We start from the raw sequence: 17,500 nt of genomic DNA on the forward strand, positions 1-17,500 counted from the left end.
CGGTCCAGTATCCCGTAATGTCCATTAGCTTGCCTACCATCTTTCTCACGGGGTACACTACACCATAACCATGAACATTTGCATTGTCACATGGAATCACACTGTTGATCCCGCTTACCAATGGCACATACTTTGCCCAAGAGCTCAAATAAACGACCTAAGTTACAAGTAGATCAATGAGTGTAACGATCAACTGGTAATGCAGAACTTGTAGGTTCAATTCCTGCTTGCGGCTCTAATTTCCTTCGTGCTTTGCCAAGCAGCTACAATATAATATCCGATTCAGTGTTTTTTTATGTCTCGGAACACCATTTTGTACGTTACAATCTCTTGAAACGGAAACTGAAGTAAATCGGATGCAGGCAGAAATGAGGCTAGTTGTATAGGCTCATCTTTTCCTCACGATCATTCAAGGGACAATGATGACGATGGCGCCTTCCTCGATAACGTTGTCCATGATTATGTTTGTCAAGGATCGGGACGATGTTCGTGACAATGATAACAAAAGACGAAACGATAATTCATGCTAGGCGACAACGAGAATGATAGCAGATGGAACAACCTCGGTTTATTCAGATGTAGACATGACTAATGTAAGCAAAAAGTTTCTCCTAACGGGTGCTATTACCATATTATCTACTTAGTTTGAAAGAAAACAATCACTTTCATTTAAATGGAATTTATCTCTTTATTTTCCCTTAATACATGCATCGCCTACGATTTGATTCGTCTTCCTCAGTGTAGCGTCGTTTTGGTCTCTGTAATTCTTTCTGTTTATTTGATTTTTTCTCTCCAAGAACTTTTTTGACCTAAAACAAAATAAATTATTCGATTGCACTGTAAGTACTCCCTTTTTTTGTCACACTGAAATTGTGCGGGTTGTAACCTTTAAGCACCGACAGCAGAGCAGTGTTTTGGCTTTCTTTCATCAAACCTGTATTCCGAGGGCTTCCGAAACTAGGCCGTACGATGTGTGTTGATAGAGATCATCGCGGCAAAGATGCCGTTTAACTCTTATTGTCCTTGGTAACAGAGGCATTACTTTACACAGTTTTTGGGCCTTTTTGTTTCTACGTTGACAGCGACAAGCTTTAGCGACTGTATTAAATGCGCGCATCAAAAGAAACATGACATCCATGGGTAATACTCGACGTAGTGATCGCATCAGTACAAGGGTATTTTTGAGAAAAGGGAGGTTTTGCGTCAGTTTCAATCTTTCCTTAGTATCTCCAATTTCAGGTTTCAAGATCTTTTATCCGCTTTTGTGTTTTCAGCTATTCATCCACACGAACGTTGCGAACAGCCTAATGGAAAATCTCCGAGGCCTAGGAAAAGGCGGCATCAAACTTCAAAAGATATTTTATCCGACAGGGCATGTAATAAAGTTATGAACCGGGCCTCTTCGAACACTCACCTGTTACTCTTCACACTCATCCTCTTCTACTTCTAAAGAAATAAGATACATTTCTATCAATGGCGACTAAAGAAACCTGATATAACCTGCATGGATCAATTTTTGTTAGCGTGTGGCAAAGAAGTTTTAATACACTTTACTACTTCCGTACACCTTTTCCTTTCCTCGCTTATTATGTCAAAAAATCCGGGGATGAAATGAGCCTTTCCTTTTCTTGGTTAAGGTCTTGCAAGTAATGTCAAGTAAGGTGTTTCAAATGTTCAGTCAACTAAACTGCAACAAAGTCACGCCACGATTTGCACGATTCACACTCATATCCTTTGTTTCATTTTTGTCAACCGTCCATACATACTACAAATACATGAAAGTTACATATCGTCGCAGTTAAGTGGAAACTTAAGTAGTTGTGAAGAAAGCCTGAAGCTCAGAGTTAAAAGCAAATGTTTTAGATGCTGCTTAATTAGGATGATCTCCAACTCTCATGTATTTCAATTTCCGCAGTTCAAATATATTGTAGCATTCATAATGAAAAACTGCGCACCGGTGGCTCAGTTGGTTGAGCATTGGACTGTCGTGCGGGAGGTCGTGAGTTCGACTCCGGCCGGACTAACACTCAGGGTCTTAAAATAACTGCGGAGAAAGCGCTGCCTTTGAAATTACATCCGCAAATGGTTAAGACTTCCAAGTCTTCTCGGATAAGGACTATAAACCATAGGCCCCGTCTCACAACCTTTCAATGTTCACAACCCAGTGGGACGTAAAAGAACCCACACACTATTCGTAAAGAGTAGGGCATGGAGCTCCCGGTGTTGTGGTCAGGACTGATTTCATTCATTCATGTGCTGGGTGAGATCGGTAATGGACTGATAGCGGCTGCCAGCGGCGCCTATATATGTCCGATCTCACCATAGATCCCTCGCTCGTAAAGGGTATTTGAATATATTAATAGAAAATGCGCTATATAAAATCATTACCATATATAAATTCATTACCATAACCGAAACCCATACGAAACAAAGATTTACATCATCGAATGACTTACGAGCATAGTAAACAACGGTGGAAATTTGTTAAGTGAAGGGGTCTTTATGTAAGCTGTTTATAATTACCTTCGCAAATTACTCCGATGAATCCTGGTGCACAAATACATTGGTAGCTTCCGACAAGATCCACACATGTGGCTCCATTTTTGCAATGATTGACTGCGCAGTCATTGATATCTAGGAGGAAAGCATAAAGAAACATTTTAAAGTTAACGAAGTTCGAAACGTTTATCGAAAGCCATAACTACGAGCCTCGTGTTATGTTCCGGGCCGCCAGCTAGCGCTCAAAAGTATACACTTTCAGTTTATAGGAACAATTAATTTTGGAGTTGAGGATAAACGTTCTTACTTTTTTGGCGATTTGAGCCTGAAAACGCTCTTAACATATTCTTTAAGTTGAGCGAAATAAAATGCTATAAAAAAGATTATTTTAAAAGAAAAGATTTTACAAAGATTTTTTTAACTTTTTGGTTCGTGACTTCAGACGCCACAAGATAATAAAACGTCCATTTCCACGAGATGGAGAACGCACAAAAGAGCGGGTTAAAAAAAAAAAAAGGACCGCACACTCGGAACATCGGTCTCACGGCACGGCCAGATTCAACGTCCTTTGAAGGAAGTAAGAATACACCATGATGAATTTTCACGTTGACAATCATGCGAATATTGTTAAGTACATGCCGTCTTTATCGTTCAATACAAGAAAAAAGAAGAACAAAAATAGAAAAAGCTGTTTGATCGGGTGAACGTTCTTGCCTGAGTCTTCAAGAGTGTGGATTATTCCCACAAACACCTGCTCCAACTCCCACTTATGTTAGAACAAAAACTTGACTCTAGATTGACCTTTGCAGTTGCAATCTTCTTTTTAAAAGGGTAAAATTTTACCATTGTGTTTTATATTAAATGTATCAATTTCAAAAAGCACTAACTGGAATGCCTTTATTTAAATGGCTATTAAGTGGACAATACCAAGTGGGATTATAAAATCCAAAAATACCCATTTCCTTGATAAATGGAAACTTTTTCGTTAACTTTAACACGGCAAAAACAATATGGTCTGGATAAAAGCAGTGATGAAATTAATTACTGGGTTGCCGTATGGCAATCCCAGTCGGAAAATGGGAAAGTTTTCTCCGTTTTATTTATTTTTATTTTTTTCCGTGTCGGTAAAAGTCTTGCCTGTCACTCCCCTGCTAAGTGGTGTCTTTGTGCATAGAGCCTTCTGCGCGTATTTTTTTAGGATTGAGAGGGTAGTGGGAAATGCATAGATTTCTCTGTTCGACACAGTAGAATAATTAACTTAACCGGCAATGGCGTCGAAAGTCATGTAACGCGAATGGCGTTTTAGTGGATCTTTGAACAAAATATACCCTTATGAAGCTCAATAATTGCAAGTCAATTGGATACTGAACAAGACAGGCGGTGGAATCTTAAAAGCGACGAGTAATGGACTTCGACAACAATCTGTCGCCCGTCGAGCCGAAATCAAAGTGAGCTGCATTTCTAATACCGGTATTTTACCAAGTGTGCTGTTATGTAGAACACTGAAACCAAATGGAAAAATCTCTGGTAACTTATGGGTTCAACAAAGACAGAGAACGAATCGAACACCTTAAGTGGATCTGTGATCAACTCTGTACAGTCTTCAGGTAAAAAAAAAATAATTGGAAATGTGACAGCCAAGAATTATTTGAAAGAAAGCTTGCTGTCTATTTTGGGCTACATTATTCAGGGAAAAGGTTCTTCATGGAAACGGTTTGATCCTGAAATTTTAGTTTGTTGTAATATTGCGCATATTTGACACGACTGAGTTTTTTCTCTTCACGCACGTAATGAAATAGGAAGGGGTTTTGCCTCTAATAGCAAATATGTTGTTTGTTTCAAAAAATTGTTCGCTGGAAAAGGTCGCCTTTATGAATTCATCATGTTTTATAATATGTGAGCTTAACTGGATAGTTTTTATGGCAATAGTAAAGCATTTTCGTGTCAAAATAAGGTTAGCGTCTTTCTGTTGTGCTAACTTAGTTAAATATAAATATACATTCTGCCTCGTGAGTTTGTTATTCTCGTTAACCAGCATTGGCGTCGAAAGTCATTGCAACGCGAACGGCGTTTTAGTGCATCTTATGTTGTTTGTTTCAATTAAATGTTTCGCTGGAAAAGGATTCTGTGATATTTTCTGCTTTTGTAAATTATAATATCATGTTGTGTATTGAATTTTCGAGCTTAAGGTTGAAATGTGATACGGGAGGATATTTTTAGTATTGCTTTGTAAAGCAGGAAAGGTTCACGTAAATAAACAGGTCTGTTGGAAGCGTGCTTGAGTTTCAACAAAATGAGCCCCGAAATCATAAAAAAAATTGTGAGCCGATGAATAATAAAGTAGCTGCTATTTCCAAAATGATGGAATTACCTGGTGATAAATAACCTTGTCTTGGAGAGTAAATTTTTGATTTTTGACTTAGCAGAAACAATGGTCAACCCCGGGGTCAACCTCAAGAGTTTGGGCGATTGTGATCTTTGTTTTGACTTCGCTCATTTATTGTCAAACTTTATAACACTTGACAGAAAAAGAAACTTACGAAAACCCGGTATCTTGCCATCATTTGACACAGATGCTTCACTGTTTTGCGAGTAAACATGCCACGGTAACTTAATCACGGCGCCCCCTGAATTCCGCCGACGTGCAACCAAAAGTACAATAACAAAATTATATTCTATATTCACGGTTCAAAATTAATGTTGTTTTCATGTCGTAAATAACTTCCTTCTGCTCTCTCTCAAAACTGTGTATCAATATTTATTTACATTTGCATCAATATTTGTTTTTGCATAAAGCAAGCTAACAAAATCTGTACCTTGCTGAGTTCGCATTTGTTAGCGTTAATAGTATTTTCGGTCCAATGCTTCTGTTTTACGAAGGGGTATATGTTTTAGCTAGGTCACCTATCCGAGATACCAACCCCGCCGGACAGTGAGGGATTAACTTTAGTAAACTTTAGTATTACAAAGCTGTCAGATGCTCAGAGGGCACGCTTAAACTAGTGGTGAAAAGAAGTTGTGAGGGAGCTTGAAAATTATCAGAAGCCAATGTTTCTCACTTCCCATTTATTTTCTTCAATCTTTCTGGGTTCGGTACTTTGCTAGTAACCACATGTCTTTTTAGGCTATTTACCCAAGACTTCTACCATGGCACTACAATGATAGACAATACCAAAACAATATCGTGCACTGTTAGGGTTACATATTACGCAAGGACAGATCTGTTTCGTCGTACGAACGTGTGAGGATCTGTGAGCCAAACGGCCTCTGCTGGTATGATATCTGGGAACTTGAAAAAAATTGTCTGGAAAGGTGCACGTACCACAGGCAACCCAGTGTACCCTCACGGAGGGTCTAGTTTAAAGAAAAACACGACAATCCTGAGTTTTACAGACATGTTTCGGCAGTTGCCTCTGCCATCTTCAGTGTAAAATAAACAATAAATTCCAGTGAAATATAAATACTAGAGAAATTTACAATAATAATAGCAATAATTAAGACTATGATAATAGTAATTCAACATTAAACCGAAAGTTTTAAATAAACATGTTTGACCTGTGCGTTAAATGTTGGTTTGTCCCAAAATATGTGCAACGCCAAACCAACACTTAACGCACAGGTCAAACATGTTATTATTGTAATTTCTCTAGTATTTATATTTCACTGGAATTTATTGTTCGATTCACATTGAAGATGGCAGAGGCAATTGCCGAAACATTCAGGAGTGTCGTGTTTTCATTAAATCAAAATAAATATATGTTGGATGATTACTTGTCTCGCAACTGCTGCCAGAGTATCCTTGCGTGCAGTCACAACGATGGCCTCCAATGAGATCCACACACGTGGCTCCGTTCTGGCAAGGATTAGGCGAGCACTCGTTAATATCTGAAAATGTAATGACACATTTTGCGATTTCACTATAGTAAACATATTGCCAAATATATTACCTTTTCGCATTTATATTTATGCTGCTCGTCATATAGACGCCGATGGGAGAAAATTCCACTTGTCTGATGTCAGTTACAGTTAGGACGTGTAACAAAATTTACCATTATTACCTATTTTACCAATAATGTATTACGCTAAATGGATCAGTTCAAGTAAAAACTACAAAGTCTTCAAATTGCTATTGTTCGGGCACGACCATGCGTGATTACCACCAAAGTCTTATTCCTCATAATCGATCATTACGCGTTCCTTTTCTTAAAGTAGCATAGTATTTCAATCATCCAACAATACGTATTTCCTTGAGAAATGAAAACCCTTTTTCTGGCTTTAACACAGCAAAACAATATGTGACTGGATAATTACTTGTCTCACAACTGCTGCCAGTGTATCCTTGAGCGCAATGACAGCGATGGCCTCCAACGAGATCTACACATGTGGCTCCGTTTTGGCAAGGATTGGGTGAGCACTCGTTAATATCTGAAAATGTAATGACACATTTCGTGATTTCACTATAGTAAACATATTGCCAAATATATTACTTTTTCCCTTTTATATATATGCTTCTCGTCATATAGACGCCGATGGGAGAAAATTCCACTTCTCTGATGTCAAAATGGTTCACTTGATGAGCCATGTTCAAAATACAGTTAGGACGTGTAACAAATTTTACCATTATTACCTATTTTACCAATAATGTACTACGCTAAATGGATCAATTCAAGTAAAAACTACAAGGTCTGCAAATCGCTCATTTTCGGGCACGACCATGCGTGATTACCACCAAAATCTTCTTCCTCATGATCGATCATTACGCGTTCCTTTTCTTAAAGTAGCATAGTATTTTAATCATCCAACAATACGTATTTCCTTGAGAAATGAAAACACTTCTTCTGGTTTTAACACGGCAAAACAATATGTGACTGGATAATTACTTGTCTCACAACTGCTGCCAGTGTATCCTTGAGCGCAATGACAGCGATGGCCTCCAACGAGGTCTACACATGTGGCTCCGTTCTGGCAAGGATTGGGTGAGCACTCGTTAATATCTGAAAATGTAATGACACATTTTGCGATTTCACTATAGTAAACATATTGCCAAATATATTACCTTTTCGCATTTATATTTATGCTGCTCGTCATATAGACGCCGATGGGAGAACATTCCACTTCTCTGATGTCAAAACGGTTCACTTGATGAGCCATGTTCAAAATACAGTTAGGACGTGTAACAAATTTTACCATTATTACCTATTTTACCAATAATGTATTACGCTAAATGGATCAGTTCAAGTAAAAACTACAAAGTCTTGAAATTGCTATTGTTCGGGCACGACCATGCGTGATTACCACCAAAGTCTTATTCCTCATAATCGATCATTACGCGTTTCTTTTCTTTAAGTAGCATAGTATTTCAATCATCCAACAATACGTATTTCCTTGAGAAATGAAAACCCTTTTTCTGGCTTTAACACGGCAAAACAATATGTGACTGGATAATTACTTGTCTCACAACTGCTGCCAGTGTATCCTTGAGCGCAATGACAGCGATGGCCTCCAACGAGATCTACACATGTGGCTCCGTTTTGGCAAGGATTGGGTGAGCACTCGTTAATATCTGAAAATGTAATGACACATTTTGTGATTTCACTATAGTAAACATATTGCCAAATATATTACTTTTTCGCTTTTATATATATGCTGCTCGTCATATAGACGCCGATGGGAGAAAATTCCATTTCTCTGATGTCAAAATGGTTCACTTGATGAGCCATGTTCAAAATACAGTTAGGACGTGTAACAAATTTTACCATTATTACCTATTTTACCAATAATGTATTACGCTAAATGGATCAATTCAAGTAAAAACTACAAGGTCTTCAAATCGCTAATTTTCAGGCACGACCATGCGTGATTACCACCAAAGTCTTATTCCTCATAATCGATCATTACGCGTTTCTTTTCTTTAAGTAGCATAGTATTTCAATCATCCAACAATACGTATTTCCTTGAGAAATGAAAACACTTCTTCTGGCTTTAACACGGCAAAACAATATGTGACTGGATAATTACTTGTCTCACAACTGCTGCCAGTGTATCCTTGAGCGCAATGACAGCGATGGCCTCCAACGAGGTCTACACATGTGGCTCCGTTCTGGCAAGGAGTGGGTGAGCACTCGTTAATATCTGAAAATGTAATGGCACATTCTGCGATTTCACTATAGTAAACATATTGCCAAATATATTACTTTTTCGCATTTATATTTATGCTGCTTGTCATATAGACGCCGATGGGAGAAAATTCCACTTCTCTGATGTCAAAACGGTTCACTTGATGAGGCATGTTTAGAATACAGTCAGGACGTGTAACAAATTTTACCATTATTACCTATTTTACCAATAATGTATTACGCTAAATGGATCAATTCAAGTAAAAACTACAAGGTCTTCAAATCGCTCATTTTCGGGCACGACCATGCGTGATTACCACCAAAGTCTTATTCCTCATAATCGATCATTACGCGTTCCTTTTCTTAAAGTAGCATAGTATTTCAATCATCCAACAATACGTATTTCTTTGAGAAATGAAAACACTTCTTCTGGTTTTAACACGGCAAAACAATATGTGACTGGATAATTACTTGTCTCACAACTGCTGCCAGTGTATCCTTGAGCGCAATGACAGCGATGGCCTCCAACGAGATCGACACATGTGGCTCCGTTTTGGCAAGGATTGGGTGAGCACTCGTTAATGTCTGAAAATGTAATGACGCATTTTGCGATTTCACTACAGTAAACATATTGCCAAATCTATTACTTTTTCGCATTTATATTTATGCTGCTTTGAAGACACATGGAAGCTGATGGGAGAAAATTCCACTTCTCTGATGTCAAAACGGTTCACTTGATGAGCCATGTTCAAAATACAGTTAGGACGTGTAACAAATTTTACCATTATTACCTATTTTACCAATAATGTATTATGCTAAATGGATCAATTCAAGTAAAAACTACAAGGTCTTCAAAGCACTATTGTTCGGACACGACCATGCGTGATTACCACCAAAGTCTTATTCCTCATAATCGATCATTACGCGTTCCTTTTCTTAAAGTAGCATAGTATTTCAATCATCCAACAATAAAGATTTCTTTGAGAAAGGAAAACTCTTCTTCTGGCTTTAACACGGCAAAAGAATATGTCACTGGATAATTACTTGTCTCACAACTGCTGCCAGTGTATCCTTGAGTGCAATCACAGCGATGGCCTCCAACGAGATCTACACATGTGGCTCCGTTCTGGCAAGGATTGGGTGAGCACTCGTTAATATCTGAAAATGTAATGACACATTTTGCGATGTCACTATAGTAAACATATTGCCAAATGTATTACTTTTTGGCATTTATATTTATGCTGCTTGTCATATAGACGCCGATGGGAGAAAATTCCACTTCTCTGATGTGAAGACGGTTCACTTGATGAGCCATGTTCAAAATACAGTTAGGACGTGTAACAAATTTTACCGTTATTACCTATTTTACCAATAAAGTAAGGAGCAAGGGTGGTACAGTTGGTTATTGCGCGGCCTTGGTGCAAGAAGTCCCGAGTTCGGTCCCCGGATCTCACATCCTTGTTTCGACTTCTTTCCTTTCAGTATAGCCTAAGTAGCTTTAAATACTCTTAAAACGGAGCACTGATGGAAAGAGGGGGTTAAAATGAGCGCACCGTCGTCTTCCTGGGAGAGTACTCTATAAAGAGTAAAGGAACTTCCGACGTTAAATAAGGTGTACCTTTACCTTTACCTTAATGTATTACGCTAAATGGATCAATTCAAGTAAAAACTACAAGGTCTTCAAGTCGCTCTTGTTCGGACACGACCATGCGTGATTACCACCAGTCTTATATCCTGGTTTGCAATCACAGCGGTAATTTCGTCTTCAGGTTCTAATTTCAGAGAAAATGGAGTTTTTTCTCAAACATTTCAAATTCAAAATATTTCAAAAGCAGTCGTTTGTTAACCGTTTGGCAGTTGTTGCCAGTATATCCTGGTTTGCAATCACAGCGGTAACTTCCAACAAGATCCACACAAGTGGCTCCGTTCTGGCATGGATTGGGCGAGCACTCGTTAATGTCTAAAAAAAGGATGCAAATCAGTCTTTCCATCTTAAAATTCCCCCGAAATAGATATTTTCAGTTCTTTTCTTACATCTTTTAAATTCAAACACAATATTTAAAAAGGCAGTAATTTTTTTAGCTGTTTGACAGTTTATCCTGGTTTACAACCACAGCAGTAACTTCCGCACAAGAGGCTCCGTTCTGAGGTGGATTGGGCAAGGATGCGTTGATGTCCAAAAATCAGACATAAATTCCTACATTTTAGATTCCCGCGATGGGTTGGTCTCCTTTCTGATATTATTTAATCAAAGTTCGTTTTACGCTAAGCAAATGGTATTTCGGGGGCAAGCTATTTTTTCATTTATTTGGCCTACAATTTCCGGTATATCCTGACACACAACCTCAGCCATATCAACCCAGCAAGACATTTAAAAGTTACTCCGTTCTGATATAAATTGGGTAAGCATTTGCTGATATCAGGAAAAGAAACACAAAGTATTCTTACTAGTCTATTGCCATTCGATTTCTTTCCTTCTTTCTTATTGTAAATCTATACCTGCTATAAGATAAGCTAAAGATTTAATTTTTAAGAGCCACATCCTTACTTGTTTGGCAGTCATTGCCAGTGTATCCTGGCTTACAATCACAGCTATAACCGTTGGCAAGATCGACACAAGTAGCACCATTTTTGCATGGATTTGGTGAACAGCTGTTCCCGTCAGAACCTAAGACATGAATTGGAGAAAGATATACTATCTATCCCTTTTTTGAAAAAGTTATATCTCTGTGCGGGTGCGAGATTTTAAAAATAACTGGGAACGCTCCAGTTACAGCCACAAACGTACAGTAAATACCTCTGGTAACTTCTATGTAAAATACTAAAGAGAAAAGTGACCTCGCACTTATCTGGACAATTTAAGTAAGGTGGCTCCAAGGGGATATATTGTCCTGTGTCTTCATCACTACACCACAACACAGGTCTTTTCAATATTTACTTTCGTACAATAAGCCAATTTATATCCATGTATATAATAACCACAATCCTAACATGACCCTAATTTTTCTCTAGGCTTAATTTAGGCTCCAAAAAGAATTCTTCAATTCATCTGAGTGCGTATTCAACCTAGGAAAAATGGGGATCATCATTTTAAACTAGGTAAAAACGGATTCAACCTGAAAACGGATTTTAGTGGCAACATATATATTTGAATTGCGCGCCACAGACAAAAGGTGGAAGTAATCCTCGCACTTAATTGGACAATTTAAGCAACTGTCTCTTACAGACACGTGAAAAATTCAGTTGGCTTCAACGGGATTCGAACCCATGACCTCTGCGATGCCTGTGCACTGCTCATGAAGTCAGCCAGTTAGGAGCAGGTGAGTTTGTTGAGCCCAGTCCCGTAAAGGACTCGGTAAGTGTAAGGAATGTGTATTTGAAGCGCGGGTTATAGGCGAAAGAGAGAAATGATACTCGCACTTATCTGGACAATTTTTCATACATTAGCTTAGTTGCTAGAGCATTGCACCAGCATTGCAGAGGTAATGGGTTTGAATCCTGTGTCTCTTTCGTCTATAACCCACGATGCAAATATACATTCATATCATCTAAAATACTCTTGATAAACCACTTATAAAAATGATTACCGCATGCTAACTCGTTCTCATGGAAATATGAAAAGCAGTGAATTTTGTATGTTAACACCAGCATCGTTTCTTTTTTTCATTTGTTTTTCTAAGGCCAGGCAACTGAGTACACGACTCTAAAAGATATTTTCTTTGGTCTTGCCTCAAATTGGCCGTTAATTGCATTTGCAATTTACTTCTTAATCTGCTGATGCTTATATTATTACCTTGGTTACAGCCATAAATTTCCACCCTCATAGAAATGTGGCCATGCCATTTGACTGGTCGAAAACGAATGAAACGCGCAGTGACTGTCGGACGTAATTCATGAAAGACAACTGTGTGTTGGTCCTTATTTCCAGGAAATTCCTGTTAAGAGAAAGATCAATAGATTTTCCCGAAGTTCAACACACATTCGTCTAGAACACAGATGTCAATCCTGAGAAAACGTGCTCTATCTCTAGATTAATTTAGTTTATGTGCCACTTGACAAAGTCATAACAACACAAGCGCTGTAGCTATCATCTGAGGTGAGTTGCAATGTATTCACATTAACTAACCCTGGCAGAAATCGACTTGAAGATACTGCCGCTTTTTTACAACCCAATCATTATTGAAGACGGAAAAGTCAGAAATCAGAGTTTTGGAGGCCATTTCCAAACTAAGGCACGTTTCACAGGGTTGTTATTTTATTCGCATTTATTTTGTTTTATTATTAATTGTTTACTTATTCATGCAATTATTGTCACTTTGTAATTTTTGTCATAAGACACTTCGTTTCTTGACAGGTCTTGTTGATGCAATGTTATACGGAAAAGGAAAATTAAAGTTCTCAACGGGGTATTAATTTATCTTACCTTGTGGGCTGTCTGTCCTGCTTCGACGTAGTAGAAGAATGTGTTTCCATCGTTACTGTACTGTAACTTGTATTTTGTTACCCACTGCGGGTGATCATGTCTTCCTTGGGACGCCACACGTGTCACTCTAGAATATACTCCCAGATCAATCTGGAGCCACTGATTGGCATCGTTTCTCTTTGCAGACCAGGAATCTGCTTTGGTAGTCGATTCAAAAAATAGTCTACCCTGTGAGTCTGCGTGATTTAGATCCCACTCTGAAGAGGCACTCATTTGATTATCTGTGATCGCTCCACTCTGTACACCAAGGGCACTCTGGCAAGCTGATGATTATCAATGCACCTGACTGTCAGTGTAGCTCCTTTATTTTACGCGGGACGCCATAGGCAGACCACGCCTGAAATCCAGGCCGTTTTAGCTTTGAACGAAGTTACAAATGGTATTTCCTCGTCTAAAAAGTTAACTTTTTTCGCTTGGGTTATTACTGAGATTGGTGGCCTCTTAGAATACTACTTTTCGTGAACATAAAATAAAAGAAAAAGCGATAGTTGAAACGATATGTGACCTGAACCTTGTCCATAATCTGTTTTTGTTTTGTTTTGTTTTTTTGTTTTTGTCTTTTTTTTTTAATTAGAAGATTTTCCACAGATGAACTTGACACTAAGGGCATTCAAAAGGATAAAATCAAATCATTTTCAGCGGGAATGGAAATGTAAAGAGTGCAATTACAACGAACTCCGCAACTCTATTTTAACGCACGACACCATATCAAGCGGTGGGAAAGTATGTTTAGCCAATCCTCGCATATGAACCTTGACTATCACACTTCCAGGCACCAAAATGCCCACCTTTCTAAATAGATGTCTTTTTTTTTTCAAAGTGACCCTTAAACGTATTTTAATGGTAATTCCACTTTAAGCCGTATTAATTTAGTTGATAATTTTGTTTTTTGTAAAGTCCATGGAAAAAGAATATATCATGATTACCTTGTTTGCAGCCATAGACTTCTACTCTCATTGATATGTGGTTATGCCAATTGACAGGTCGGAATCGGATGTAACGCGCCGTGATCGGAGGGTTTAATTTGTGATAGATGATTGTATCTTGATCCCAATTTGCAGTAAATTCCTTGAGCATGAAAAAAGTAAGTCGCTGTTAGACAATTAGTTTGGAGAAGACAAAGTATTTTTGTTGACTGGCTAAAGATCCTTGGCACAACCAATGAGAGATACAAGGAAGAAAGTCCACGAATGATGACAATTAGCTATTATTCCACTAGCTCGCGCTGGATATGAGATGGCGAATATCCAACGAGGCACCTTATTGGCTATAACCAGTCTCATATCCATCAAGTGCGAATGGAAAATTGTCCTATTTCATTAGATTTTGAACAATTGGACACTTGCGCAATATCCCATCAATAATTATTGAATTTTTAAGTAGGAGGCTTTTAAGAAAATAAAAATTCCTTGGTAGGAAAGTGGTTAGAGAAACCATAAGAACGCTCGAAAAGCTTACTTCATTCCTGCGAAAAACTAGCTCGGGAATTGATATAAAGGTCAAGGATAGAATTTTTCCACTGCCGGGTATGTCCGCCTGTCTTGTAGACGAACTAGGGATTTATTTTTAAGAACTGCGAGGGTTAATTCCTTCAAACCTGGTTACGAAGACGAACTGCTTACCATCACATCTTACCTCGTCAACGGTCTGTCCTTGCTCCTTGTAGTATTGGAAGATATATCCATCGTTGCTGTATTGCAGTTTGTACTTTGTAACCCACTGGTCCACCTGATTCCTTCCTTGTGAAGCTACAGCAGTCACTTTAGTGTACCATGTTCGCAGATCAATCTGCAACCATTGATTCTTATCGTTATTCTTTGCGGACCAGGCACCTTGCTTTATTCCTGACTTTTGGAAGTTAAGTCTTCCCTGGATGGCGGCGTGATTTGCATCCCACTCAGAAGACGCTTTTATTTGCTCATCTTTGATTGCACCACATTCCATGCCAAGAACCTGTTGACATTCTGTTTTTCCAATTGAAATAAAATGTTGCTGTCAGAAGCCGTCTTCGCATTACACTGTTATCTGTTTACATTCACAGAGAGACTTCAAAGCAAACTTAGTCTAGTTTCAATTATGTAACGATACATAAACAGCACGTGAAATAAGTAAGCGAAAATTCTCCATTTAATTAAAGGAATTTCTCTCTTTAAAGCAACTAACCGAATGATATGGTTATTTTTTTCGAAAGCAGGTTGATCATGGAAAGAAAATTAAATTGAAGTCCCTAGATTCAACTAAAAAGAAACTACTCTACTCTTCGTAAATAGGTTCCCTACCGATCAAATAAACATTGTTTGCCAACGCGCCGCCTTCACCGTCATCTTTGCATGCAATACTCTTTCCATATTTGTCGAAAGTGTTTTCTGCTGTGTTACTGGACGCACACCAACCGCCATCTTGAACGGCAAACACTTGAAATCCCTTTCGGAGAGTCGCGACGGCGCACTTAGAAATTGCATGCTTACGAGCTTGGTAGTTATCGTCTAAAGGAGGACCTTCAATTGGTGGAATTGCACGATTTCCTGTGTCTTTGAAGCATCCATAGCTTGTAAGGTATTCTGCTCATCGAAGTAAAAAGGAAAATGAAAGGAAATAGATGACATTATTTAGGCTTCCACCTTTTCCAATGTCGCCTGGGTACGAAATCATGAAAGCTAGGAAAGGCTTCAAAAAAGGTGTTCTCATATTTACACGGAATGTAATTTCTGAGAGTTGAGTGACCTGGAAACAAATTAATCAGAAAGTAATATTCTGGTTTTGCGACTGAAAGGCACGGGTTCTTGTGATTTTGATCGCTATATTAGCTTTTCCTTTTACTTCAGTCGACTTTTGTGGTTTTATTATGAAGGGGCGCTAGGGGGTTACCTCTTCCCCGAGGTTCAGAGCCGCTGCTTTAGATGGGGAAACGCTTCCACCCTTTATGACCACAGACGAGAAGTGGCTCTTAATGCTTTTGTATTGCAACCAGTGTCTGTAGCGTGTGTATTCATCCCATGGCTGACTGCACATTTGACTTTGAGTACTTTGAATGCTAATTTTAGTGGAGTCAGAATTTGCAAGTTGCCAAGGTGGCAGAAGACTTTACCTCGAATGAAATAAACCTGATTACCCCAGGCTCCACCCTCTCCGTCGGATGCACAAGTGTGGTATGGACCATATTTGTCATACGTGTTTTCCGCCGTAGCACTTGACGCGCACCATCCGCCATCCTGAACAGCAAACACCTTATATCCCCTCTTTTTGGCAGCTTCGTAGCATTTTTCTATTGCATTTGTCCTCGCCTTGTAGCCTCCGTCCAGGATTGGGTCTTTCCCTTCTAAGGTATGGATTGCACGATCCCCTGTGTCTTTGTAGCATCCGATAGTTTCGTAAGCTGTGAATGCCCGAAAAATATAATGACTGTTGACGACGACCGAGAAAATTTCTGAATTTCTCAAAAAATATATATATATAAAGAAATAAATAACAATAATAATAATAATAATAATAATAACAACAACAATAATAATATTAACCAGGAGTAATGTTGCGAGGCTGTACCTGCCGAGAAAGGAAGGGGGAAGAGGACTGATCAGAATCGAGGAGTGTGCAAGAGGGGAGAGCAAATCCCTTCATGGCTACCTAAGAGAGAGCACAGAGTGGATGCTTCAAGCTGCGTTGAAGGAGAAAGTGATTGTTGAAGAAGAGAGTCTGCAGGACTATGAGGAGGAGGAAAGACGAGAAAGTTAAAAACTGGCAGGAGAAAGCCCTACAAGGTGCGTTTGTCCAACAAATATCAGATGAAGCTTGAGAGGAGTCTTGGAAATGGCTCAGGAATGGATTATTAAAAAAGGAGACAGAAGGCTTGATTCTTGTTGCTCAGGAACAAGTTTTAAGAACAAACTCGATCAAGTACAGCGTAGATAAGACCTCAGAGACACCACTGTGTAGATTGTGTGGAAATGCCACTGAAACAGTAGGACACATTGTCAGTGGATGCAAGAAGCTTGCCCAGAGAGAGTATAGGAAGCGCCATCACAAGGTGGCCCTGTGGGTACACTGCGAGATGTGCAGGAAGTATAGGATAGAGTGTAATGACAATCAACCCTGTCAACTGCAGAAAATGGAGAAGTGACGATTACCTGGGATATTACTATCTACACAGCCAAAGTACTGAAACATAATCGGCCAGATATTACTCTAGTGCATAAAGACACACAGAAATGGACACTTATTGACATAGCTGTTCCAGCGAACCGGAACATCACCAGAACTGAAGAGGAGAAGGTTGAAAACTATCAGGAACTAGCATTTGAAATCAGAAGGGTTCATGGAGCCTCGAAAGTCACAATAATACCTATCGTGATTGGTGCTCTTGGAAGCATATCAAAAGGTGCAAAGATCTGGTATCGCAAGCTAG

The 17,500-nt window shown here is 38.9% G+C and overlaps 1 protein-coding gene and 1 pseudogene across 2 annotated transcripts in view; one reads left to right on the forward strand and one right to left on the reverse strand.

Moving 5' to 3' along the window:
* Positions 1 to 663: 663 nt before the first annotated feature.
* LOC137992859 (uncharacterized) overlaps positions 664 to 17,500 on the reverse strand; it is a 40,654-nt gene continuing 23,817 nt past the window's right edge. The window contains exons 13-29 of one of the 2 annotated variants that reach the window (XM_068838406.1): positions 16,187 to 16,474; positions 15,378 to 15,659; positions 14,734 to 15,062; positions 14,025 to 14,166; positions 13,039 to 13,361; positions 12,409 to 12,550; positions 11,164 to 11,283; positions 9,660 to 9,773; positions 9,087 to 9,200; positions 8,518 to 8,631; positions 7,949 to 8,062; positions 7,380 to 7,493; positions 6,811 to 6,924; positions 6,271 to 6,384; positions 2,524 to 2,634; positions 1,415 to 1,446; positions 664 to 809 (exon numbers count right to left, since the gene is read on the reverse strand). In XM_068838406.1, coding sequence (XP_068694507.1) covers positions 1,418 to 1,446; positions 2,524 to 2,634; positions 6,271 to 6,384; positions 6,811 to 6,924; positions 7,380 to 7,493; positions 7,949 to 8,062; positions 8,518 to 8,631; positions 9,087 to 9,200; positions 9,660 to 9,773; positions 11,164 to 11,283; positions 12,409 to 12,550; positions 13,039 to 13,361; positions 14,025 to 14,166; positions 14,734 to 15,062; positions 15,378 to 15,659; positions 16,187 to 16,474 — 2,564 coding nt within the window. In that variant the 3' untranslated portion in view covers positions 664 to 809; positions 1,415 to 1,417. The remainder of the gene's footprint in view (positions 810 to 1,414; positions 1,447 to 2,523; positions 2,635 to 6,270; positions 6,385 to 6,810; positions 6,925 to 7,379; positions 7,494 to 7,948; positions 8,063 to 8,517; positions 8,632 to 9,086; positions 9,201 to 9,659; positions 9,774 to 11,163; positions 11,284 to 12,408; positions 12,551 to 13,038; positions 13,362 to 14,024; positions 14,167 to 14,733; positions 15,063 to 15,377; positions 15,660 to 16,186; positions 16,475 to 17,500) is intronic. The other variant, XM_068838407.1, reaches the window with a different exon arrangement.
* The window catches only part of LOC137987415 (uncharacterized), a 2,049-nt pseudogene continuing 1,350 nt past the window's right edge, over positions 16,802 to 17,500 (forward strand).

Source organism: Montipora foliosa, chromosome 2, assembly GCF_036669935.1.
Source record: "Montipora foliosa isolate CH-2021 chromosome 2, ASM3666993v2, whole genome shotgun sequence".
In the NCBI taxonomy this organism is placed as follows: Eukaryota; Metazoa; Cnidaria; class Anthozoa; order Scleractinia; family Acroporidae; genus Montipora; species Montipora foliosa.